At 38.3% G+C, this 26,277-nt stretch overlaps 1 protein-coding gene across 2 annotated transcripts in view; it reads left to right on the top strand.

Annotated features, from left to right (window-relative positions):
• ADAMTSL1 (ADAMTS like 1) overlaps positions 1–26,277 on the top strand; it is a 197,409-nt gene that overhangs the window by 15,217 nt on the left and 155,915 nt on the right. For both annotated transcript variants that reach the window (XM_082074285.1, XM_082074284.1), the window contains exons 2-3: positions 2,715–2,842; positions 16,166–16,211. In XM_082074285.1, the coding sequence (XP_081930411.1) occupies positions 2,715–2,842; positions 16,166–16,211 (174 nt within the window). The remainder of the gene's footprint in view (positions 1–2,714; positions 2,843–16,165; positions 16,212–26,277) is intronic.

Genomic DNA, 26,277 nt, shown 5'->3' with positions numbered 1-26,277 from the left:
ACCAAGTTCTTCCTTTCAGAAGAAATAACCATATTTGGTGCATTTGTAAAGAGGAAAATCCTTTCTTTTTTAAACTGTTTTGCACAAACAGACAGACTTATTATTCAAGATCATCTTTCTTATGAGACAACTGGGTCTGTTCAGCCTGGAGAAGAGAAGCCGAGAGGGGATCTTATAAATGCTTATAAATATCTCCAAGATGAATGTCAATAGGATGGGACCAGACTCCTTTCAGTGGTGCCCAGCAATAGGATGAGGGGCAACAGGCACAGAGTGAAGCGCAGGAGGTTCCATCTGAATATGAGGAGAAAGTTCTTTACTTTGAGGGTGCCAGAGCACTGGAACAGGCTGCTCAGGGAGGTTGTGGAGTCTCCTTCTCTGGAGCCATTCAAAACCGACCTGGACACATTCCTGTGCGACCTGGTCTGGGTGAACCTGCTTTAGCAGGTGGGTTGGTCTAGATGATCTCCAGAGGTCCCTTCCAACCCCAACCATTCTGTGATTCTGTGATCAGGTTTACACTGTGCCTTGATAAAAGCAGTAAGGTGAAGAGAGGGGAAGAAGAGAAAATAGCTATACAGGTGTCCCGCAAATCTTTTCTCCTTTGAATAGTATCTCCATAGAAGTTTGCCAATTTGGTATACAGTCTGAGCTTACTTAAGCAGGTTAAACTGGATCAACTTTCATTTAGTTACCACTAATTTATTGTGCCAGTGTGTCTCAGAGTAGTATCAGGCTTTTGGAAGGAATATAACAATACAATTACTCTGTCAACCTGAGTAAACTAAGTACTTCTCCATGAGCTAATGACTTGCTTCAGGGCAGCAAGAGTCCCTTGGGACTATGGGAACAGCTTTGGCAACATTTTCATCCTTCAGATGCTTGAAGCTAATGACTGTCAGAGGCTGAAAATGTGTACAACACTGAGATTACAGGCTTTCTGTTTTCAGGAGAACAGAGTTCCCTGGGAGACTTTGGTCTTATTACTGAGCTCAGGATAGAGACAGCTAATAAAAGACATGGGCTTTCATTTCAGTTAATCTTATGCCTGGCTGTTTATTCAGCATTATAGATGACACTAGTGGGTGAACTGCAATCCCTTTGCAGAACTTTATAGGACTAAATGATTTCCATATTGGAAAATTCTCTAATTATTAATGGTTAGCATATATAATGCATACCTGGCTCCTAAAAGGAAACCAAATAGTTAACCTTTTACCTTGATAAATCCCAGGTAGTACACATTTCGTATCCTAATGTGCCAGACTCAGTGCTTTGCTGTACAGACACAGACTATTCAGTTTGTGATCCGAGTTATGTGTGACAAATTCAGTATCTACCTCATAAATATTTATAATGAAACTGTTCACAGCCTAAACCCATCACTAACATTTTATTTTTTGTCTATGAATAGCAATATTCAAGACTGCTATATTTCACCAGGTTTCAGATTTCATGAGAAAGCCTTTGCACGCTTTCAGTGAAAATAAAATAAAATAAATAAAAAATAAAAAGCTATCTCTGTGTCTCAAATGAACGCTCAGTGTTGAAACGTAAAGCTGGTTCCTCTAACATGGGTTAGCAAAATGCTTGCTGATATTTCTCTGTTGAAGATATACTGTCAAAGTTTCCCTCAAATAGATGTCTTGCCTTCTCATTTATTCAAAATACAGTTAGAAATCCTATTTCTCATGTGTTGGCCCACAGCCCAAGCCAAGATTTGAAGGAGAATACTGCCTGATCTCCATCAGAAACAGGCATTTTCTGTGCACCTTTGCATGCTTCTGAAGGTTATTCAGTTTCTTCCAGCAAAACCACATCATTCAAGTGGGACAATATCCATCTAAATCATTTGTGTCCCTACAGATAGATGTTTCTGAGGTGCATTTGCAGGAATGAAAATTAAATACTGGATACTTGCATGACTGCATTCCTTGAAGCAGGTACTGCTGCACATTTATGAGTTAACCCTGGAAAAGCTGAACATTTCTGAGTCCATCGATGCTGCTTCTCTATAAAGCTGTTTACATCCTACTGCTAGCATTAACAATAATACTGCTTAAGTCTGTACCTTACTTCGGAGCACTCCAGGTCTTCAGGTAGTGTGCAGTGTCTTTTTTAAGTCAGCAAATAGTAGAGATAAAAACAGTTAGGGAACCTTTGTCCAAAAATTTTTATAGGAGATCTTTGGACAGAGAAGAAGTAATGATAGTTCCAGTTCTTTATGGTGAGTGCATGAAAGTTGTTATGTTAAATGACTGCATATCACATGAATTCACTATTCTGTGACTCTTTTTTTCCTCCAGAGCATCTTGGAAGGCACCTTTTAATATAACTTTTCATCATTTTTAACACAGCATTAAAGTTTCAAAGCACAATTTCTGATGTCTACAATACTCCACCTCTTCCTTTGAATCAGGAGAAATCCCTTGCCTCACTATTGTCCAAAGTAGTCATCACCAGTCTCAAATTGAGACAGAGTACAATACTCAAAGGATGAAAGCAAGTTTATACAGCAACCCCCACTACAAGAACCAGCTGCCAATCAGTAGGAATGTCAGAGAATAACATATTTATTCAGTGCTTTCAACAACTAAGATGATATCCAGTAAAGAAAATTTAAGCTAGCAACAATATTTTTTGTCCTTTAAATGATTTTTCCTGGTTGTTTTTTGTTTGTTTGTTTGTTCTTTTCTCCTTCCCTCCCTCCTCAGAGCTCCAGAACAGCTCGCTCAGAAGAAGACCGAGACTCACTGTGGGATGCCTGGGGTTCGTGGAGCGAATGTTCACGCACTTGTGGAGGAGGGGCTTCGTATTCTCTGAGACGCTGTCTGAGCAGCAAGTAAGTGGGTGAACACTTTTTATTTTACTGAACAGGAGAATTAAACCTGCTTATATGTGTCACACCATAAGACCATAACTATGCTGAGACTTCCAGCTCAATGTCAGAAAATTATGGTAGTGTGTTTTTTAATTCAGGCAAGTAGACAACATGTTTGGCAGGGCAACACCTTTTCAAAATCACGTGAAAACTTATGGAGATACAGAAGTTGCCTGGGCCACTTGCTTAAGCACACTGAAGGCTGACAGTTATTGAAAAGTGAAACCTCCCTTTGCTTTCACCTTTTCAACGGTAAGACTTTTCAGGCACTTATACCAGACTACAGCTAATTCATTAGATTTAGCAACCCACAGTCTCAGCCACACTGACACTCTAAAAGCACCATATTAACCCAACATGGCAGCCGGAGCTATATAACAAGGAATGATAATTCTGCTGAAGGTATCCTATGAATTAAATTTCCAGTAGGAAGTCTTCTCTACCAGCAAACTGTCCCCAACAGGCAGAGGTGTAATGGCCGACTGCAAAGAAGAACTCTAGGTACAGAGTCAGGCATCTGAGATTTTATTTCTCCTCAATTATTAGCTTCCAATGTTACATGGACAAGCTATTTTACAGCATGTCCCCTCTGTTGGTATAGATAAGTCTTACCTGCAAAATATTTCTAGCAAATATTATTTCTATCTACTTTACAAAAAAGTTTACCTGCAGTAAACTTGGTATATGTGATAAATATTAACAGATTTATGATAATAGGTATGAAGTAAAACTCCAGACCCAAACTTAGTGTCTTACTGCCATCTCTGATACCTTGAATATTGTAATATAAAAAATGTAATGCAATTTTCCATGCTGCATATGTTTCTCCTGTATTTTCTTTTGTGTGTTTATAAAACTGATGTTAATAAAACAAACTGTCACAATACACTCCAAATTGTTTCCTACATCTGACATTTTAATATATGATGCTGTTTAGTGAGGATAAGAAACAGCACAACACATTGAATCATAAGATCAGAATAGAGTCTTGTGTATTTTAGCTTTGTCTGTGGACAGTTTTGTCTCCTATTTCCACTGGTTACTGAGTTGACAGTGTGCAGAAGTCTACTAGACGGAGAAAAGATAGACAAAAACATCTACTGAAACCAGTGGAAATACAACACTTCTCTATTACATTCCCATGGAAAAAAAAAATAATTAGAATAATTTGGTTTTTTTTTTAAGATGGGGCCTAATTCTCATCTCTTCTTAGTTCCATAGCAAATAGACATTCTGCAGACACCCCAAGAGAGCCATGACCATGAGCCAGCACTGTGCCCTTGTGGCCAGGAAGGCCAACGGCATCCTGGGTTGTATTAGAAGGGCAGTGGTTAGTAGGTTGAGAGAGGTCCTCCTTCCCCTCTACTCCACCCTGGTGAGACCCCATCTGGAATATTGTGTCCAGTTCTGGGCCACTCAGTTCAAGGACAGGGAACTGCTGGAGAGAGTCCAGCGTAGGGCAACGAAGATGATTAAGGGAATGGAGCATCTCACATATGAGGAAAGGCTGAGGGAGCTGGGTCTATTTAGCTTAGAGGAGACTGAGGGGTGACCTCATTAATGTTTATAAATACGTGAAAGGTGAGTGTCATGAGGATGGAACCAGGCTCTTCTTGGTGACAACAAATGGTAGGACAAGGAATACTGGGTTCAAACTGGAACACAAGAGGTTCCACTTAAATTTGAGAAACAACTTCTTCACAGTGAGGGTAACAGAACACTGGAACAGGCTGCCCAGGGCGGTTGTGAAGTCTCCTGCTCTGGAGACATTCGAAACCCTCCTGGACACGTTCCTGTGTAACCTCATCTAGGTGTTCCTGCTCTGGCAGGGGGATTGGACTAGATGATCTTTTGAGGTCCCTTCCAATCCCTGACATTCTGTGATAGTGTGATTCTGTAATTGCAGAGAGGAACTTATTTTCAGTCACGGTGTATCCTTTTCAGACTTATGAAAATAAGTGACCTTCTGTATGTTCCTTTAATGTAAACATTAATCCAGGCATCTGGAGAATCTGAGTAACAGAAGGGCTTGCTGACTACACCTCTGCTCTGTTACTGCCTCAGTAGACTGTAGAGGGGGAAATCTTGAAGCTCCATGACAGTTGTAGCAGTAATACTAGTCGTGGTGCTCTAAGGTATGTGAGTATAAACCACTCCTGAGCAGGCTCTCCTCATCTGCTTCTCTTTGGTTCTCATACTATTCAGGATGTCTCTGAAGCTATCCCAGTGAAACAGGGAGTAAACTCATAAACCACTCAGTACTTGTGTTTCATTCAATATCTTACTCCTCTCCTGTCAATGTATAAGCAACGCTCCTTGCCTTAAGAAAACAGCTGTAAACTTTGGCCACTCAGGCATGGAAGCTCTCTGTTTCCAGAATAGGATGGAGAGGTTGAATTAGGTGCACAGCTTTGGCTGGTCAATAGCAACAAATCACATATAGTAAAATTTGACCTGGAATAAGCACAGTATCAAATGTGTTACAGTTTTTCCCTGGCCTGTGTGTAATGGCTATTGAAACAAAGTGTTTGAACTATTAATTTTTGTGCTAGGCAAACACTTTTGAGTTGCTAAGAAAAAGGTAGGAAGGGAGGAGGGGAAACAAACTCATTCAGACTTTGAAGGTTTGGAGATAAGTCTGTGTGTGTAAGTATTTCAAACCTGTCAAGGCTGGAACAAAACGTCCACCTCTTTGGGACAATTTCTTGGTTGGTACAGTTTATCACATGTATTTGTTGCATATAATTTCATGGCAGCATAAAGGAAGATACTAGGTATTTCTGGCAAATGAAAACTAGCAACACACATAAATGTTTTGGAAAAAAATTAATCCTAAATATTTCTCATCCTGGGAGGAACGTTTGTAATGTCTTATGTCTTTTAGCTCTGTATGAGGTGACTTTCAGAGCATTCCATGAAAAGAGAGATCCCAGTGCATCTGCTTTGAAGAAATGCAAAGACTAATTGCCCATTCCTAAACACTGTCAGTATATGCAGCTATATAAAGGAAACCAGTTTTCTTTCCAGCTTTTGTTTGCCAAAGTTATGTTAGTGCTTGTGTTGTTTGTTTTGGGAACATGTTTTGTGTTAGGCTTTCACAGCTGTGATGAAAGAATGGAAAGTGTTAGTGAGAAATTCTATTTTCTAGTGTTTAGATGGCAAACATTTCAGGGTAGGAGCTGTTTAACAGCACATTTCTTCAGAACAACTGGTCCTGATTATGCTAAGGACATTTAGTATGAGAGCAAAATAAATAAATATGCCAGTTACACAAGCAGACAGGAGCTGTCAGCCCTAGTCAACCATTTCTCCCGGTATCCTGCACTGACAGCAAGCAGCACTGGGTCAGTCCGGTAGTAGAATAAGCCCCAGGAAAATAACTTTTTCATAATTAGTAGTTAAAGACTGGGCTAAACTACAAAGTGTGGCACTTTTCATGCTCTTTGTTGGCATTAACTTTTTATAACTTCAGATATTCTCTTTATTTACACAAAAGGACACACCTCCTTTAAGTGTTACAGTTATTTGCCTCAACTCACCTGAAAGTCAACCTCATGGCCTAATTACATGTTGGAAAAAGAAGTATTTATTTTTATAATTCCAACATGTTTTGCTCTTTAGTTAAATTTTGTTGGTTTGGTTTGGTTTAGTTTTGGTTTGGTTTGGTTTGGTTTTTAAAACAAAGCTCAGGAAAGAGAAACTCCTCACCTCTCTCCTCTCCATCATGAAATGTCAGGCAGCACTGCTCGTCAAAACTGGCAGAGAAGAGAACCACAGACCACTCTTGTTTTTCTTGAGGGCCAAACTAGCAACTGTTGTGATTCTGCAGAGAACGAAGTTCTATTAGCTATTAGATACTTTGGTTATAGAGGCACTGGAAATACATAGACAGAGCAGGTGGAGAGACACTGCAATGTGGTCTTCGCCCTCTTCCCCTGAATCTGGCAATTATTTGTTGTGGTCCATCTATTGCACAGCACAACTGGAGCTTGTCATCCAGCAAAGAAATTGATATCACTCATCAGATCTTCATTCAAGGTATTTAAAAAGTGTGTAAGCAAACTCAAAGAGATTAATAAATAGCTGAATGTTCTTTAGATACCTGAAATTCATGTGCATTTATTTAATTTCCTTATATAGGAATATATTTTCAAATTGTGAAAGAAATTATAAATTCTTTTATGCTAAGTTCACCCATCCTGGTCCTGAAAATATTCTGTGTATTCTGAAATTGTACGTTACATATTGACGAGTACTGCAGTAATGTCAAAAGTGTTTTCCTGTTTCTGGGCCTGGCAGGAATATAACTGTGATATTTTTCCTATCATCTTCGAAATATGTTGTCACTTCCGAGTAAAATAAGACTGTAGGTAGCATAAAAGCAGCATGTCCTAGAATTTTGAGAATGATTTTAGCAGATAATAGTTTTTTTGGGTTTTTTTCAGTCTGCTTAGAAACTCTAACTGTCTCATTTGCTGCTTTTTCCCACTAAAGCACGAAGCTGGGAACGTTCTGTGTGAGTGCATCGTAGAGTGCTAAACTGGATGAGGAGTCCCATAGATACTGAGTCAGGGTATAATGTGTATACTGCTGGACAGAGTGAAGGTTTTCCACCATTAGATGAGCAATGTAAGTTTAGTAGCAGAAGAAAGTAAACAGTAACATCTTCCTGACAAGTTTCCCTCAGTAATAAAAATGACAGAGATTTAAAAAGAGAGAAAAAAAAAAAAGAGGAAGAGGGAACACACATCAGAACACATCAGAGAGTCACAATCCCAGCTTTATTTAGATGTTTTGTACTGGCTAAGTTATGTGGTGGTAGACACTGTTTTCCCTTTTTTCAATACCTCCCTTCCTTCCTTCAGCTGATGCTGGCATTACCTTTTGGTAATGCAAACAAACCACCAGTATGAATTAGCCTTTCCACCAACTCTGCTTGCTAAATTAGCTGAAGTAAGTGATTTACTAGTTTGGTTGTTCAGCCCAGTGCCATTGCATACTGCAGGATGAAAATAGTAGATCTGCATAAATGACTTTCACCTTTATTGCAGTTTGGCTTGGTTGATCAATAAAAGAGCCACTGAGACATACCTTTGGAGGTTAGTTTTAATGAACTGGCTAAATTAGCTAAGATTGGGTCAATTTTAGGCTGTGTGACATTTTTCATAAGACAAAAGAAGTCCAAAATAAATTTATTTTATTAAGGAGTATTTTTTTTCTGATTTTCATCACAGAGATTACAGTTCACAAATCAAACATCAAATGGTTTGGTGCCTGTCAGATGATGATGGAATAGATGCATGTTATTCAAGTTAGTTTAAAGTTAAAAAATAGAAAAATAAGCCATTACAACAACACTGGCTAGCACTGAAAATGGGACACATCGAATACAATATATTTTAAAAATACTGTTTAGAGATTCAGCTGTATATGCCTTTGATACCAAAAGATTATCTACTGTAGTGTTGCTGCTTCACAATTGAATTTAGAATTTAGTCCAAGCATGTGGCTGTGGCCCCTAGTTTCAGGCTACAATCATAGACTCATCTCTTTCTGGGGCTTAAACTGAAAGAGAATCACAAGTATTTCAGTTCTAACATTGATAAAAGGTTCTTTAAACTTTGAGTGAAAATTACAACAGAACAGGTATTCTAGTTTTTTGGTCGCTTCTTGATCAGATAGAAGCTAACATAAATGACTGTGACTGTTGTGCAATGATCTAAACTCATTCTGCTCTAATCCTGGCAATATTAAGTAAGGCAAATTATGCCACTTTGTGAAATGTTCTTATGCTGATCAGAATGATCATTTTAAATACTCTGGGTTTCCATGACTTCTAGAGGAATCCTTTTGCTATCTTAAGGCCTGTAGCATGAAGAACAAAACATTTTTACACAAATGCTGTCATAATTGCTGATACATCCTCAAAAGTAAATAGTGTTCTGATGAAGAATACCATGTCACTCAATGGGAATACAGTCAATGTCATGAAATTTTTAGGTCATCAGTGCTACCAAATGATTTTACAGGATGGTTCTCATTACCGTGATCAAAACTACATCTGTATGCTAGTTTAGTGTATTACTTCCTGCAAATGACCTTCAGGTTACCTCAGTAGCTGACTTCTTTTCTGCTTCAGTTGACAACTGTCGTTGGTTCGCCCTGTAAAGGACATTCCCCATGCTGTATTGGGTGACTTTAAATATTTGGAAGAAATTTTGTGCATATTTAGTTTGTAGATGCTTCTGGTTAAAGCTGTGTCATATAGCAGCATTTGAAAAGAAAATTTTTATTCTACGTACTCTAAGATTACTCAAATCTGTAATTATAATAGCATTTCCTGCTTTCATTTGATATAGAAGCTTTTCCATTTTTTGCGAGATATTACAGTTCTAACTCTTCCTAGTGACAGAAGCAATAAGCTACAATCTTAATTTGAGTCAATAACGTAAAAAGCTTCACATTTCATGCAATCTAGATCAGTGGTGTAATCTCTGCTCCTGGTCTTTGGAGAACCAGTTAACCACATTGTACTGGCTGTTCTAATTTCCAGCTTCTGCACCTCAGTGAGGTAGCTAAAAATATGTAAAATGCTTTCCTAGTGTTGTGTTCCCATGTAACCCATCGCTATAGTTGCCACAGTGTTTTGGATGAGAAACTGGTCTGTGCTAGAATGAATGGTAGTCAGTATTGTACCTACAGGTGAGTGATGGAGGTGGTCTCCATAAATCTGTATCTCTGTTGAGAAGTAGCCTACCTAACAAAAATGTTTGTGAACCTTCACTTGGATGATACAGAATCACAGAACCACTGGGGTTGGAAGGGACCTCTGAACATCACCTAGTCCAACCCACCTGCTAAAGCAGGTACACCTGCTGATAAGTCCAGGTTCACTGGAAGAGCTCTTGTGTATTCATAGTTCTTTCAATAAATCTGTTCTGGGATTTCAACGAAAAATAATTAAATCAGCCAGGTCTCTGCACGATGTGGAGTTTTGGTAAACCTTATTACCTATAAAAGAAGAAAAACACTTTGAGCCTGTCCCATCAGCCAATTGCTCACCCAATGTAGTATTGACTTGTCTAGCTGTAAGCTGGACAACTTGTCCAGAAGAATACTGTGAGAGACAGTATCAAAAGCTATACTAAGAACCAAGAACTCCACATCTACTGACTTCTCTTGATCAACTAGACGTGTGACCTTGTCATAAAAGGAAATTATTAGGTTGGTGCAAAAGTAATTGGGGTTTTTGCATTGTTGAAATTTGCCATTTGATATTGGAATACATTCTTAAATAAATGTGGTTGTGTTATACATAGTTTTAATGCATTTTTCTCGCTTTATGGTTTTTGCTACCTACTTATTACTTGCTGTTTATTTTATATTTATTTTAGATTATGGAAATTGTGTTAGACAAAAAACAAATTCAAGTGATTTTCTTATTTGAGTTCAAAGGGGTTGTAAAGCAGTGGGGACAACTTGCAACATCAACAACACATTTGGCCCAGGAACTGCTAATGAATGTACAGTGCCATAGTGGGTCGAGAAGTTTCGCAAAGGAGACAAGATCTTGAAGATGAGGAGCATAGTGGCTGGCCATTGGAAGCTGACAACCACCGATGGAGACCATCAAAGCTGATCCTGTTACAACTACATGAGAAGTTGACAGAGAACACAACGTCAACCATTCTGTGGTGATTCAGCATTCTAAGCAAATTGGAAAGGTGAAAAAGCTCAGTAAGTGGGTGCCTCAGCAACTGACCAAAAATTAAAAAAAAAAAATTGTCATTCTGAAGTGTCGTCTTCTCTTATTCTCCATAACAGCAATGAACCATTTCTCAATCAAATTGTGATGTGCAATGAAAGGCGGATTTTATATGACAACCAACAACGACCAGCTCAGTGGTTGGACTGAACCCCCAAAACACTACCCAAAGCCAAACTTGCGTCAAAAAAACACCGTGGTTACTGGTGGTCTGCTGCTGGTCTGATCCACTAGAGCTTTCTGAATGCTGGCAAAACCATTACATCTGAGAAGTCTGCCTAGCAAATTGATGAGATGCACTGAAAATTGCGATGCCTGCAGCTGGCATTGGTCAACAGAAAGGGCTCAATTCTTCTCCACAACCTCACATTACACAACCAGTGCTTCAAAAGTGGAATGAATTGGGCTACAAAGTTTTGCCTCATCCACCATATTCATCTGACCTATTGCCACTTCTTCAAGCATCTCAACAACTTTGTGCAAGGAAAACACTTCCACAATCAGCAGGATGCAGAAAGTTATTTCCAAGAGTTTGTCAAATCCAGAAGCATGGATTTTTATGCTACAGGAATAAACAAATTTATTTCTTGTCATCCCTTCTGGTTCTACTCTAATATGTCGATGTCTGTCTTATACCAAAGAGTCTCAGATCTGGACACATTACTCCAGGTGAGGTCTCACCAGAGTGGAGTAGAGGGGAGAGAATTGCCTCCTTCACCCTGCTATCATGCTCCTTTTTATGCAAACAGGATAAAATTGGCTTTCTGGACTGCATCGCTGGCACATTGCTGGCTCATATCTGATTTTTCATCCACCAGTATCCCCAAGTCTTTCTCTGCAGGCCTGCTTTCAGTCAATTCATCACTTAGTCTGTATTGACGTTGGAGATTACCTTGATCCAGGTGCACTTGGCCTTGTTGAACTAAATGAGGTTTATACAAGCCCTATCATGCTAACTATAATACATTATTTACATCAGAATAATTGATTCCCTAATAACAAGACTGTAGAAAACATTATCTGTGCAAAACGTGGGCCTTTCATGGCCACAGATCAGTACCCATGTTTTTATTTGCCTAGCCAGCTTCCCACCTGTAGTGACTCAAGTTGGCATTTTCCTTCACATTTGTTTATTTTTTTACTCCTTCAAAAAGAATATTCATAAGATCTCTAGTTAAATTTGCCAGGGAAAGTTGGTTTGTCTATCCATGCCCACTTTTCTTGTCTCAATATTAACTGTTCCTATAACATTTCTAGTATTTCACTATTTCAAAAAAGTGCAGAAGTCTGTAGGAGACCACCTCCTAAACATAAAGAATAAAAGCTTTTTACCATTGCAACACCAAGATGCATGGTAAAACATACCAATGCATCTGCACAACCTATTATGGAAGGCAAGGTGCTTATTAACAAAAAGATACAGACAATTTTCATACATCTTCTGAATTTATTGTCAATATCAGAATTTGGACATGAAGTTGGGCAGACCTGACCAGACAGTTTTTTAAAAAGTGAACTCATAAAGCCAATGCAGCCCTGACGCATCTGCTTTCTTCATAACAATTTGACATTCATGGCCTTCCCTCAGATTTCCTTTATGAGAGAAGGGATATGCTGAAAGAATAAAAGAGACTTGCTTTAACCCAGAGAAGGACAAAGATAGAATTTGTGTTAAGGGTGAGAGAGGGTCAGAACTCTCTACAACATTTCGGAAAGACGTAAGAGCAACAGGGTAAGGACAGAGAGATGCAGGATGGTGTTTATCTGTGTGCAGCACAACCTCATGCCTGATGGCACCGGGGGAGGGGAAGGGCTAATGCAGCCTGCCTGAGATCTCATGGGAGGAGGAAGACCCACAGCACACTTTTCTTACAGGTACGGTGCAGACATCAGAATCTATCCCAGAAGAGTGGTTATCAAGGGGTGTGAAAATAAAGGAAAGTGAAGATTGTCCAACATTACATCAGCTTTCAAACCCCTGCTGTGAATAGCTGCATCAAAATTCACATCCACAAAAATAATCCACCTCTGGCTCAAAGTTGCTTGCTGATGTGAAGACTTGTTTCTTAAGAAAAGCATCTCAAACTTCGATGACTGCTGAGAGTGGCAGGAGTTGATGAGGTCCACCTCTGCAAATCTTTTTCATCATCTTTGGTAATTACAGATGAAGGCAACTTTGGCACCGAACTGCTATTCCTTCTGGCATGGATTGTTGCAAGACTTCTAGCTCTAGCTGAGCACAAATACACATTTACTTTATACCTTTGAGTCGGGATGGGGGGGACTTGGACTAAGTCCCACCACAAACTGGAGCCTGGAGAAATAAATACAAGGGTTTCGAGTTGTTTACATCAGGAGAAGTGAATATTATAATATATTAAAAGTTGTTAACCTCTTTCACAAACTTTACTGGAAACAAGTGATTAGGTTTGAAGAATCAAACGTGATTCCCAATAGCTTGCTTTTCTTGCATATTCACATGATAATATTTGCCTGTCAAACCAAACCCTCAGGTACCTTTTTCCTCTGCAAAATCCCCTGCAGTATGTGTGTGATAAAAGAGAAGACTGTAGAAGTACTTCGTACTGCTCCCACTCTCTTGGTGTCCTCCAAGATGAACTTGGTGTTTTGGGTGACTTCTGACTTTTCCAAGTGGCTGTGTGTACTTGCTGTTGATGTGAGTTCTTATTTACACCCTGCAGAGATCAGAGGATGCGTGATGGCTGGATCTCATAACATTGTCTCACTGATCTGCTGTGGTCCTTCCTTACATGTTGAATGCTCTATGCTGTGGCATTCTGCAAAGCACCCACGCTGGGATATTAATTCAAACCCTACCTAGGAGAGAAAACGTAGTCTGGTCTGGTGTCATGCAAGATTCTGGGTATTTCACTCTAGCAGGGTTAGGCTCACTAGATGGCTTCAGCTTCCTTATTTTAAGAGTAGATAGGTTCAGAAACAGAATTTACCATTAAAAATAAAAATTGACACCTCTGAGAAGCAGCTATTTCTTTTTTCTTCCAGACTGTTTTTAACCATGTAACTTTTTTCCACAAATCGCATGATTTTGAATCCAAAAGTAGATACTTGAGTTTAAGAGAATCTGGAATACTGTCCTGAAGCAGTGTAGATCTGAGACATAACTACTCTGCCAACCTATTGTGAAAGTATATCAGCTCAGAGTGAAAGCAGTTTGCCTACTTTTGGTTGATGGATGATAACTGGGAAACTAATGAGCTTAAACAACAAAACCCCAAAGTTTGGTCTTGGAGAGGGGACAAGGGGAGTTTTGCAAGAGTGATTCCTAGTGTTTATGAATCATCACAGCACAGCACATCACATCCAGAAATGCACATTTGTTCTGAACAACCCTGGCCATTAGCCAATGGAGGGAAATTGGAAGAAAAATCTGAATATTTCTGTGGCATAGGTCTTATGAAAGTACCTATTCTTCTCCCTAATGCAAAGAATAGTGAAAAATGAGTGTTTTTTTCATTCCAAAACAGACAATATGAAGAAACTGTGAAAAGAACAAGAAGGAGAAAAAGAAACTGTGAGGCAGCTGATAGAAAGGAAGTTTAAATTTCCTTGGCAGTTCAATGGTTCTCAGGTTAATAAATTACAGTAACTGAAATTGTGGTAACAGCAGCGTGAAGCAAAGTGATGTCTGATGGGCTGTGTGACATTTCTGAGAGACAGATGGGGCATATGTCAAGCTTGCTGAAGAAGCTATTCCATGTGGTGCACAAGGCCTGTGCTAGGATTGCCTGCATGCTGCAATAATGTACTTTTCCTTTGTTACCTATCAGTATAAATCAGGAGTAGCGCTGTTGAATGTAGTGGAGTGTAAACAGGTTTGTCCTGCACCACACTATCTCTGTCTATATTGCTTAGGAATGACTGGGATAGTGGGGAGTTGTTTGGGGGTTTTTGTTTGTTTCTTTTTTAGTTCATAGCCTGTTGTGAATATAATTTTTATTATTATACTGCTAAAAATGATTTTCCTAAGTGCTAGATACTCTGTGCACATTTCTCATTTCTGTGCATGCTTACAATGTTCAAAATTTGGTTGAATTAATTATATAACATTACAAAAGCATTGAATTAGTGGTTTTTCAGTTTTGCTTTTAGTAGCATTATTTATATGAGAAATGCTATAGGACAGAGTACATTATTTTTCTGCATACATCTCTTCTGAAAAAGTGGTAGGTTTTATTTACTTGTTTATTTTTTATACCACTGTGAAACATTTGCAAAACTCTGTTTTGCTCTTATTTTGTACTTACATAGGTGTAAATGACTACTAGAGGAATTTCAGAATTGTCTTGTCTGTTTTTCAGGTGTGTAAAGAAAAGTGGGTGGAAGGGTGACTTCAATAATTTAAAGGAAATCTGTTGAGTTTATTTTAGAGTTAACTAGTATGGAAAAATATTTTTCTGTTTAAAAAAAAAAAGGAAAAGGAAAAAAGAACCACACAAATACATGCAGATGCTGTCTTTTCTCTTGAATAGTTCAGAATGGTTTGGATTTAAATGTTCAGTCTTGGCAGGCATTTAGTCCTCAAGGAATGTGTGCTTGTTAAATCCTGGGGGGAGAAAAAAAAGAAAAAAAACACAGTTGTGAAATTAAGAAATTAAAAAGAAATTCTATTATATTGAAGAACAATCTTTAAAAGCCAAACTTTACATTATAATTTGTATTAAGGACCTTCACAGAGTATGCTGTCTGAACTCATGTGAAACTTCACCTAAGTTCAAATACACAGAATACATGATGATGAGTGCTAAAAAGGTACCTGGGGGTTGACCTTTCTTCTGGGAGCCCTGCCAGAACCAGGGCTGGTGTGGATCTGCTGTGGGGGAAAAGGAGGAGAGCCATGGCAAGCACACGTCAGGGCATGTGCTCTCCTTGAGCTCTGCTGGGCTCAGCAGCTCTTTGAAGCTGTTCTGCAGCAGGGATCTGGGAGTAGTGAGGGAATGGTGAATCAGGGGGAAGTTTTATGCTCACCTTCTCCCCTCATGTCAAACTGGGAAAAAGCTCTGTTCTGCTAGCTCGTCATTTCACGCTGCTGCAGGCAGGTTTTCTTCCTCTTGTGGTTGTTCCTCAGCAGAGAAAGCCTGACCGCTCAGGCTGTGTCAGCGTCAAGGTGTGTGCCTGGGTGGGTGGAGAGCTGCGCCCTTCCGAAATTGTTGTGGGTAGCTGGGAGACACAGGGCACTATTAATGGGATTCATATGTTGATTTTCATCTAAGTTCTGTACTCTAGCCTCCAACCTCCAACTGATGCCACCTTCTAGAAACTCATTTTTGAGGCAAAGGTAAGAAAACTGGAGAGCTGTAGAACTGACATCTCCATACCCGTACAGGGATGGAGAGTTTTACTTTGTGGAAGAGGGTTGGTAGCGAAATAGATGATTGAGAGATCTTTGTAGGAAAGTTACTGATGCAGTAAACTTTATGCAAACTTTTTATATTCAGCTATTAATTGTTTTGGGGTTGTTTTTGATTTTTTGTATGCAGGACCTGTGAGGGGCGAAACATCCGGTACAGGACATGCAGCAATGTGGTAAGTATAGCTTTGATATTATACAAATCATCATATACGACAGTCATGTCCGTATCACATAAAATAAAATGGTAATGTGATAATGAGAACACTGTAGCTATCTAAACTGCTTCCATAACACAGGATCACAGGCAAATCTTTGCCAGTTTCTTGAAAAGCCTGAGAGATTGTAACATAGCATCACGCTAAAACCGTTTGGAAGGGGTTGCAATCACAGCCTTTCCAAAGTGTGTCAGTGAAACTTCAGAGTTGCTCTTTACAACATCCCTGGCAGAATCAAAGACCACTCATGTTCCCAGTATTACTTTGGTACCAGCTGGTTCATATTGGGCAGTCTGTCAGGCTGGAGGATTAAGCTGTTAAGGACTGAAGGCAAGTTAGTAAGAGATATATGTTTCTGTTTACCTGTGCCCTCTCAGTATTGGAATTCTGTTGCATGTCTTAGAGAAGCAGTTTTATATAGCTTACACCAGTGTTTTGGCCTTTCCAAAGGCACTTGCTTTTTTTATGTATATAGTGAATATAGTTTTCAATACAATAAAATAAGAAACTTCAACTTCCGTGCTCACCAGAGTGAAAGTGTGTTTTCACTGGTGAAAATTGAAATAGAGGCTTTCATATGGAAAGTTTTATTGGGTGCCAAGAATAGTAAAAGCTCTCAAATTACATGGAGAAATGTCAGTTTTACCAGTAAAGATGGAAAATGAAATCAAATGTGCTCTGGGCCAAGCTTTCTCATGCTTGATAGGGACATATTCAGAAGCTTTTCAATAGGTGCTTTGTCTAAAAAAGTTTAAAAGTTTAAGTTAAAAGAAAGAATACATTCCCTCATATTTAGCTTATATTTTCTTCAACAGACCACAGTTCACAATGAAAGAAACTGCTTCTATCTGAGTTATAGTCTCTCATGCAGTAAGATTTCTCACACTTTCTCCTCTGAAATTTGTTGTGAATGTATCCTTTGCGTTTCTGAAATATCTCATCAGTCTAGACATCTGCTTCACTAACTGGCAACAACTAGAGCAGTCAATAAATAGGTCTGCTGTCTGATTAATGGTCCAGTTTCCATCTCTGAGGCACTTGGGCTAAACCACAACCATGGAGGGAATGGGAAGGTTGATTTGTGTCAGTCAGGTTGCATGTCGTAGCTCTGTGGAATATCACACACACACACACACACACACACACACACAGAGAGAAATTGTATATATTATATATATATGCTGTTAAAGGCTAATCAGACTACAACTAGACCCATCAGTTTTGTTTCGGTCTGTGAATGCATGCACATTGTGACAGTCTTCTTCTCCTCTGACCTGTCGTTTTGTATGGTAAGAGCAGTGAGACAAATTATCATTCTGCTCTGCCGCCATTAGTTGTACCTGGATCACCCTGATGAGAGCCTGGGGATTTTTACCTGTGTCGTATTTCTTATTTTGGAATAGTTGAGCTTAACTTTCCAAGATAAGGAATCATTTTCAAAATGTTTTTTTTAGCCTAGGTTCTGTTTTGGAAATGTGCACCTGAACAATTTTCCTTCAAAATAAAACTTTGCATAGTTTTGTCAGGCAATTCCTTTGCATACCTTGTATTTGGCTATACTGGCTCCAGACTTTCCAACATAGCAGTGAGACATGCAGCTGCAGAACTCTCTTAATTATTTCATACCAAATAATTCAAGCTGAAACTTTCAAGGTACTTTGCTATGCTGAAATCAGTGACAGTTTTGCCACTTAATTATGAAGACCCAGGACTGCATTTATCATTTTAACCCCCCTTTTTTTTTTTTTCAGAGAGGGTGAAGAACAGCTTGTGCTGCATTGGTCTATTGCTTAATAAAAGGATTAAATGAGATTTCATTTGTTTATTTTTGTAAAACTTGCAAAACTAGCAATAAATCAAACTATTCTCAAGCTTCTGACTTCATCATACTCTGACCAGGACCTCCAAATACATCTTAAAGTACACTGAGTCTTTGATTCAGATGTTAAGCCCTTCCATTTATCTTTACTAATCTGAGATATTGTGCACCAGCATTCACAATACCAGTCATTGCAAGGGCATTGCAACCATGAGCAGTATCAGAACTTGTAGGAACCTGCCACAGCTCTGGTGGTCTTCAGCCCCATGTTTCTGGGGTGAGATACAAATTGAAATACCTTGTGTGCGGAAATCTGAAGTGGTTTGGGAGCCCTGGACAAGCATCTTTGCCTTGAAATCCATTTTGTTGCTCAATTGTGTAGCTGTACCACTGAAATACTGTTTGTTTCTTTCAGTGTAGAAAAAAAAAAAATTGTATACTTTCTCTTTGTCTTCAAAATCCAAGCACACATACACACATATTTTCTCTTGGAAACAATTCATTAATCCCATGGCTTGTTGTGGAATTCTGCACTGGAAGAGGCACACAATACTGTGTGTATTTTTCTTATCTCAGGGTTTGCCTTTTAAGATTTCATCCACAAAGACACTGAAAATCAGGAGAATGGAAATTCCAGGCTCAATGAGACCTAAATTTTCATCTGTTAGAAGACAGTTTGTTGCTTTAAAGGAAAACGAGAGCAAATTCCACCATTTCACCCTTCCAAATGGAGCTAGCTCTCATGCATTGTGCAACATTACTTTTTGATTCTTGTGGAAATCAATGGGTACTGAAATATAAGTTTTCATTGCCATCAGCTAGTGCATAACATAGAGACCAATGTTGATAAAAACAAACACACAAACAAACAAAACCAATCTTTCTATTTTCTGCAAACTATTATTTTGTGAACTGACGTGTTTGTTTATATGACTATCCTCCTACAGGAGAGGATGGGTAGTCACATACACTAAAAGCAAACTCTTTATTTCAAAGGTGAAACTGGAGAATGGGAAGAATACTTAGAATCTGGCAATGAACACATTTTCATAGGCACTATCATTTGCAAGCTTTTGCTACATCTGGTTTTAATTCATCCTGAAATTAAATTACAAGGGGATAGGGGGGAAGAATTAGATAAAGAAAAAGAGAGGCAAGAGGGAGAGAGTGGCACGTCTGTTTCTTCAGTGGCCTGCATTATTCTAGGGATGCTGAACCTTTTTGCGTAGTATAGACTGTTATAAAGACTGATACCACTGTCTATAAAGCTTCTGAGCAGTCTTTAAAAGAGCAAATCCAGTCTAGTATGTTCAGCGCTTGCATCGCCTGGTGTTGATCAGAAACTGGAAAGATTTTGGGTATGAGGCCACATGTGTAAATAGTGAAAGAGGAATGGGGAAATCTGAAGATGATTTAGGGCTGAATTACATCTGGTTGGTTTTTTTTCTTCCGACTATTCATACTGACTCGAAGTATATTTCCAGTCATTTTAGAACATAATCGTGGCAGGAGAGAGGGCCTAAATTATTTTTCTTCAGGAAACTACTCTGAATGCAATGAAAACATGTTTTTCTATCTATCTGGGTTGTTACACTAAACATGATACAAAATAAACAAAAATACTTCCAAACTGCAAGTAGGATTTTTTTACTAGTTTTCTGGGTTTTCTGTCTTTTTTTTTTCTTCAAGCTAGCTCACAATCTGTTCCTTCTTTGTGCACGTTCTCATCAGTTGACACATTCTCTCCAGCTTTTGTACAAGGATATCATTTTTCCTTTCTCTTTTTCAGTCCTTCTGCCACTATGCTCTTTTCTGCCATTCACATACAAATCTATCAGAAGGATGTTTGTTGGAATGTGTTCTGTATTCATGCCTTCTCTATTCATCCTCCTTAATTATCAAACTTCTTTTTGTGCTTAAAAACATTTTTATTTGCCATGATCTGTTTCCTTTTATTGCACTTGTTTGTGAATCAGACCAGAGAAATGAGATGCATAAGCCTGGCACTTCATTCCCAAACAAGCTTGCTTTTTTGTATTTACTTGCTTATACCTACCAATATGATAATGAACACTACATATAAAGCTGCTCTTGAGATTTTGCTGTTTGGCATGAAAATAGACAATACTGGAAGCTGCACAATGTTAGTAAAACAAAGTTTAGAGCAGTTCCATTAAGCCTAAGACAAAATTTGGAGATGGTAGATCCCATTAATCAGACCACCAAAACTCATAAACACCACCTGCAACTGTTTTTTACATATACCTCACTTTCTTTTCTTGGCTGAAATACCATATGTAATGACATCCTCCATTTTTTTGGCTTGCATTCAGACAAGCTACTTCCATCCCTGTTTCTTATCAGCTTATGCTGCATTTTGTATGTACCAGCACTGATATTGCCTGTCTTACTTCCGACAACATGACGCTATCTTCTATCCATTCATGAAATCCCAGAAAATGTCAAACCTAAATTTCCATATAAGTGCGTAACTCTCAAAGGCATTGGCTTGTGTGTATAAGAATCATCATCGCCAGGTAGAATTTTTTCAGAGCTACAAAAATGATTAACAAGATTTACTTTTTCTACTCTATGTGAAGTCTTTTGCAATCAAAAATTTGTACTTTGCAGGATTTTTTTTTTAAAAAAAAAGGATAAGCACTACATATATCTCCTTACTAACACCATATTTACTTAATGTCAGTTTGCTGTTTAAGTGGAAATTCCTTCAGACTTAGATCATTTATTGTAACTACAGACTCTTCTTCAAAATGCTGGATTTTAATAACTGCCATCTTATTTATGAATGGGTGCATTTTAAAACCTTTTTGTGTCATCTAGGAATTATTTCTTCATACTTGGAAACAAGTGCTTTTAGTAAATTGCTAATGGCAGCAGCTTTGACTTCCAGATTTGCTATTTTTTCAGCAAGCAGACCTGTGAATCTTTGACCATTAATAATAATAAATAAATAAAAACCCCACAACATTGCTACCATTCTAGTAAATGCATCAAGAATCTTTGTAGACCAAACAACTTTAATCACTTCCATGACAGTAGCATTTCAGGACTCTGTTCAGGACCCTTTAGGAATCTCAATGATTCATTGATTTAAATTCACTAGTTTGGTTAATAATTTCTTTTTTGTTTAAATTTTAATATCTCTTTTTGATCACTAGTGTGGCATACATGGTGCTTTCAGGAAAGTGTACTCTAATACTATGTACTTCTATTAGCTTTTGACTGAAATATTTGGATGTCTTTCAATCTGAAATAAAAGTTACTGTATTTAATTCAAACACTTTACTTTGAAATTTAAAAGGTATGAACAAACGAAATTTCTAAATGGCATGAAATACTGCATATGGAATTACTTGCCAAAAATATGAACATACTTTTAAAAAATGTCTTTTTTGTCAAAAAATGATTTTAAAAAATATTCCTAATTGAGGTTTTGATTTATTCTTCCCTGACTGTTTCAGCCCTTGTCTCCACTCCATGTTTATTTTACACTGAGTAGAAGCATCTGCTGATACTCCCCCGTTTACTTTGTTATTATTTCTCCCATGCATGTCAGATATTGGAGTGTCTTGGGGTTGTCAAAGAAAGCTAGAGTATGAAACCCTCTTGATCTAGGCAGCTAAGCATGATTCTGACCTATTTAGAAGTTCACAGGACTAAAAATCTGCCTGCAAGAATCTCAATTCAAGCTGGGCACTCAACGAGGCTTCGAGGCTGAGTGGAGTTTCTCTTAAATCCCTAGCTCTCCAATCTCTGTAGTTCTATCTAAGGCTCTTATTTAGTCTTGGGCAAACCGCTACTTGAGGACCTCAGGCTTTCTTTATTTGTGGGTAAATCAGTGTGGCTGTGATGTTGTGCGTACTACATGGAACTGGTTCAATAAACTGTTCTGTCAGATGCTGCACAGAGTAGTCCAGTTGTTAGTCATTTTTTGCACAGAGGAAAAGCTCCAGGTATAGTAAATCATTCTTGGCCTCTGCAAATATACAAGCACATATATTGTAAACTGTTCTAAGGTTCCATGACTGTTTCCACCTATCGCAGCTTAGATATGATCTTCCACATTTCACCCACTAAGTAAACTTTAAAAAGCCTGACCCTCTTTTGTCCCATGAAATCTGATCTACCTATCACCATCAAGGGACATCTGGGATTCATCTTATCTTTTCCACTGGTTTGTTGATTAATAGAAATTGTTTTGAATGAGATTCAAACATGGCAAAACTCCATGGACCTTATGAATTGCAATAGGGTCGAATAGGAGGTCAAGTCAAAAAAAAAAAAAAAAAAAATTGGATCACAGCAAATGAAGCCATAATAATATGGCCAGGATTAGCTGCCTAAGAGGTAAAGATGAAACTCGTGTATTTATTTTAAAGTAGGTTACATACATCAAAGGGGTTTCTGATCATCTTTAAAATGATATATATTTTCATTTCAGTGGAGGAAATCTTGACCTGATAGGATGAACAGAGATTATAGGTATCCAGCACAGGCTCAGTTTTTCAAGAATATCTCATGAACCTTCACAAGCTAAAGGTCATGAAGCAGCCATATAGGACTTACAGAGTTAGAAGAGGAACAGTTGTTTCCTATTCACTGGAAATTTTCTTCTCTAAGAAGTCTTGCTGTAGAGGAAGCTTCAAGATAAATGGACTTAGATGAAACTTTCAGGTTTATTAGTTCTTTCTGATTCTTCAAGGAGTGCCAAGGCAACAGTACCTCATGTCTGCAGGGACCAAGAGATAATTTCCAAAAGAAAACAAAACTGTTAATATTTGAATATAGCACCAAAGCTGGAGTAGCCTGGAGCAGGACTGTAGTGCTTTTGTGTCCAGATACCCGTGCCACCACATGCTCCAAGCCAAAATAAAGACCATGCAGATGTGGTTAGCAAAATACCTCCCAGAACTACAAAACCCATGCAAAGATATGCTAGCTTGGGCTCACTGCTACACTGACTTGCCTGTGACTTCTGGCTGGCTTGAAGTGTGGGCACACCCTTGTCTGTCCATCTGTTGTGCGGGAAGACAAACTACATACTGGTAGATAGCTTCCAGGATCAGACTCTTACATGGAGTAAAATAGAATTTTACTCAGGCCAATGACACAGTGCTAGCTGGCAGCTGTAGAGGATCCCCTTCCACCAAGCCCCATGCCCATACCCAAAGCAGTCTGATTTTTTTAAAAGAGGAAAAGACTTTGTGGACTCAGTGTCTATAGTTTCTTATGTCCAAGAGCCAGCACTGTAGAAATGAGGCACACAAAGACTGACTCAAAATGGCACTCTTATTTAAAGGTGTGCAAAGTGTTCAGAACAAAATAACAATTTGCTGCTTGAAAAAAATATGCAGCAAAACACTGGCTTTGCCTTATCTGTTATTTCAGCAACTCAAATTCTCATTTATAGGCTGTGAGCTTATATCTGTCTTTCATTATCTGATCGCACAAAACCCAGCACTAAGAGGCTCTGATCCCCACTGACGTATAATACAAACAATAAATAGTAAGTTTAAAAAGCCAAAAAAAACACCACGGATGAGAGATTAATAAGTAGTGCCAAGTTCTATACAGTTCCTGCTTTTTCAGTCTCAGTGACCTGTGCCTAATGATGGGTAACATTCAGACCACTACTTTTCTTAACATTGTCCGTTTTGGTATAAACAAATATTACACAGGTTATGCAGGTATTATGTGTGTAGGTGAAAGTACATGTGCTTTCCTAACTGGAAGGAAAGTTTGCTGTAAGCAAAAGGGATCTTCAAGGCCTTCAGGTGGATTTAGGATTCACAATTTCAGCAGTAGGAAAGTGGTGAGCCAGACTGTGACCCTTTTTCATATCTATGTGCCAGGATAAGTATGCATGTCTGCATTTCTGACTGCTTGAATACATTCTTTGAATGGCTTCAAGTTTCACATGAAAACTTTTAAACACAAACTCTACTATTTAAATCCATTGTTTTATTTTGATCATGATATTAAAGACTGGAAGTATTTAACATTGGTCCTGGTCACCTGCCGTGTCCTGAAATCTTGTTATGTTGACTGTACATTTTTTCTGTCTTTGATTTAAAAATAAAATCCAACACAACAAACATACTATTGAATTCTGTACAAAGCAGGATTATGAACTCTGTATGTCATGTCCTTTACTGGGCCTTTCTGTCTTTGTAAAAATAAAGCTATTGCAAGCCAGGAGGTTTCAAAGGCAGAGCCAAGCTTGAACCAAACAAGAGAGTTGGCTTGGATCTCTGCAACAAGCCTAAGCCAAGCCAATAGACCTGACTGTATTCATTTATGGACAGAAAAAATCAGAGAAGGGTATGCATCAGAAGGTTTTGTGGCAGGAAATAAGACCACAGTGTTCCTCTTTGCTTGTCTTCTTTCTAGTTGAAAATAGAGCTAAACTAGATCTTGGGTCAAGCTGTAACTGTCTTGTTCATCCTCTGTTTAAAAGCAGAACATAAAGACCACTTTTTCTCTAATTACATAGCTATAGAGGGCTATAGAGGAATAATGAAATTCCCACATATTTTTCTGCTCTCTTCACTCTGTGTTGCTGTCCAAACTTTGTCCTGCATTAACAGTTTGCCCAGATAACAAAAAGGGCCCAATTGCTGCTAATTTTTTGTGGAGGTTTTAAAATCAAACTGAAATACTTCCAAACTTACAACATTTTACTTTTATTTTAAATCTTTCATAATGTATGAATAGAAAAACTGTCTGCTGTCTAAGCCCTGGAGCAGTAAAATTCCAGTTACGAGCCTGGACTTTCAACCTCCACTTTTGAAAAGGATGAATGAGCTATGGATTATTGCTCTTTGATATATATTTTTCTACAACAGGATTTAGCCCAAGTTCCTTTTTCCTCTTACACCTTACTACATTTAACCTTTTGTAGCAGGAACACTATTCCCTTGTGCTTAGCAGAACTTTTGTGTGGAGCTTGACCCCGTTACTTTTGGACTGCATCACACTCAAATACAAAGCAAATCAACTGAAAATTTGCTCTCATGGTGCAAAGGAAATTAGCTGAAGATCTGTGGCTTAAGGCTGTGGCTTGTATGTGTGAATAGATCACTATAATTACTGTTTAGAGTGGTGTGATCCAACATCATTCAACATTCAAACAAAATGAACATAACCACATTGCCACTACACAGTGAAAGAGAGGTCACATGGGCTACCCCAGATTCTACCAATTTGCTTCAAGAGGAGGTTTGAAAGCTTGATTTTTAAGACAGGTTTCATTTCGGACCTTAATACTAAACAATGATCCTTTAATTTCATAAAGTGACAGGCACCCACCACACCATTTGTGTTGAAAACTGTAATGAATTGCCCTATTGAAAAGAAGCAGGAAAGTGTTAGTGAATGAAGGTGTAGAAAAAAGTCTGAGAAACAGAGATGATTAGTTAAAGCTAAGAAGAGATATTTTGCCTCAATAGCAGCAAGACATCCCTATCTGGGAGGATAAAAAGTCTGTGAATAAGGTTGCCATTAAAGATACTTGAATTTCTAGATGATTAAGTAGTTGGATGACAAACAGAGAATATAGGCATCTTGTAAGTATATTGTCTAGTTATGTGGGTATACATATATGAAAATCCTTCCCTATTAAGTCTATAATTGACATTTGCAGTTCTCTATTAAAAAGTTACAGTCTTCAAGGAAAGGGTATAACAGGTATTGATTTCACCTGGTATTTCATCAAATATTATTGAGGAACAGATTCCCTTACAACAACAATGTGGAGGACTGTGGGACCTTAATAATCTGAGGCAGTCATATTGGCAAGATTTGGAGGTTTTTGTCACAGTTTTCATTATATTTAATGTTTTTCCTAAAGCTTATCTCTTTTATTCCCATAATTATGTGAGAAATTCAGGTTCCTTCTAAAAACAACCACAACGAACTTCTAGCCTTTGTGGTTGCTTGCACAAGAGAACTTGAAATATCATTCTTCAAGGATCAAAAACTAGAGAGGAGATAAAAACAACTCATGTTTGTTTTGCCTCAAATCTCATGATTTTGAAGCTCTTCTTGCTCCCTTGAGAAATTGACTAATGGTTTTTGGTGCTAAATGATGGCAAGAAAGTATATGTGTGTAAGAAAAACCTCATGTTCTCATCAGAAAGAGACTTAAAGTAGCATGAGTGGTCTTTGTTTATTTTATCAGGTATA

This window comes from Streptopelia decaocto (genome assembly GCF_964273445.1).
Source record: "Streptopelia decaocto genome assembly, chromosome: Z".
In the NCBI taxonomy this organism is placed as follows: domain Eukaryota; kingdom Metazoa; phylum Chordata; class Aves; order Columbiformes; family Columbidae; genus Streptopelia; species Streptopelia decaocto.
The sequence above is the reverse complement of the archived record's forward strand: the minus strand, read 5'-3'. Positions and strand labels throughout refer to the sequence as shown.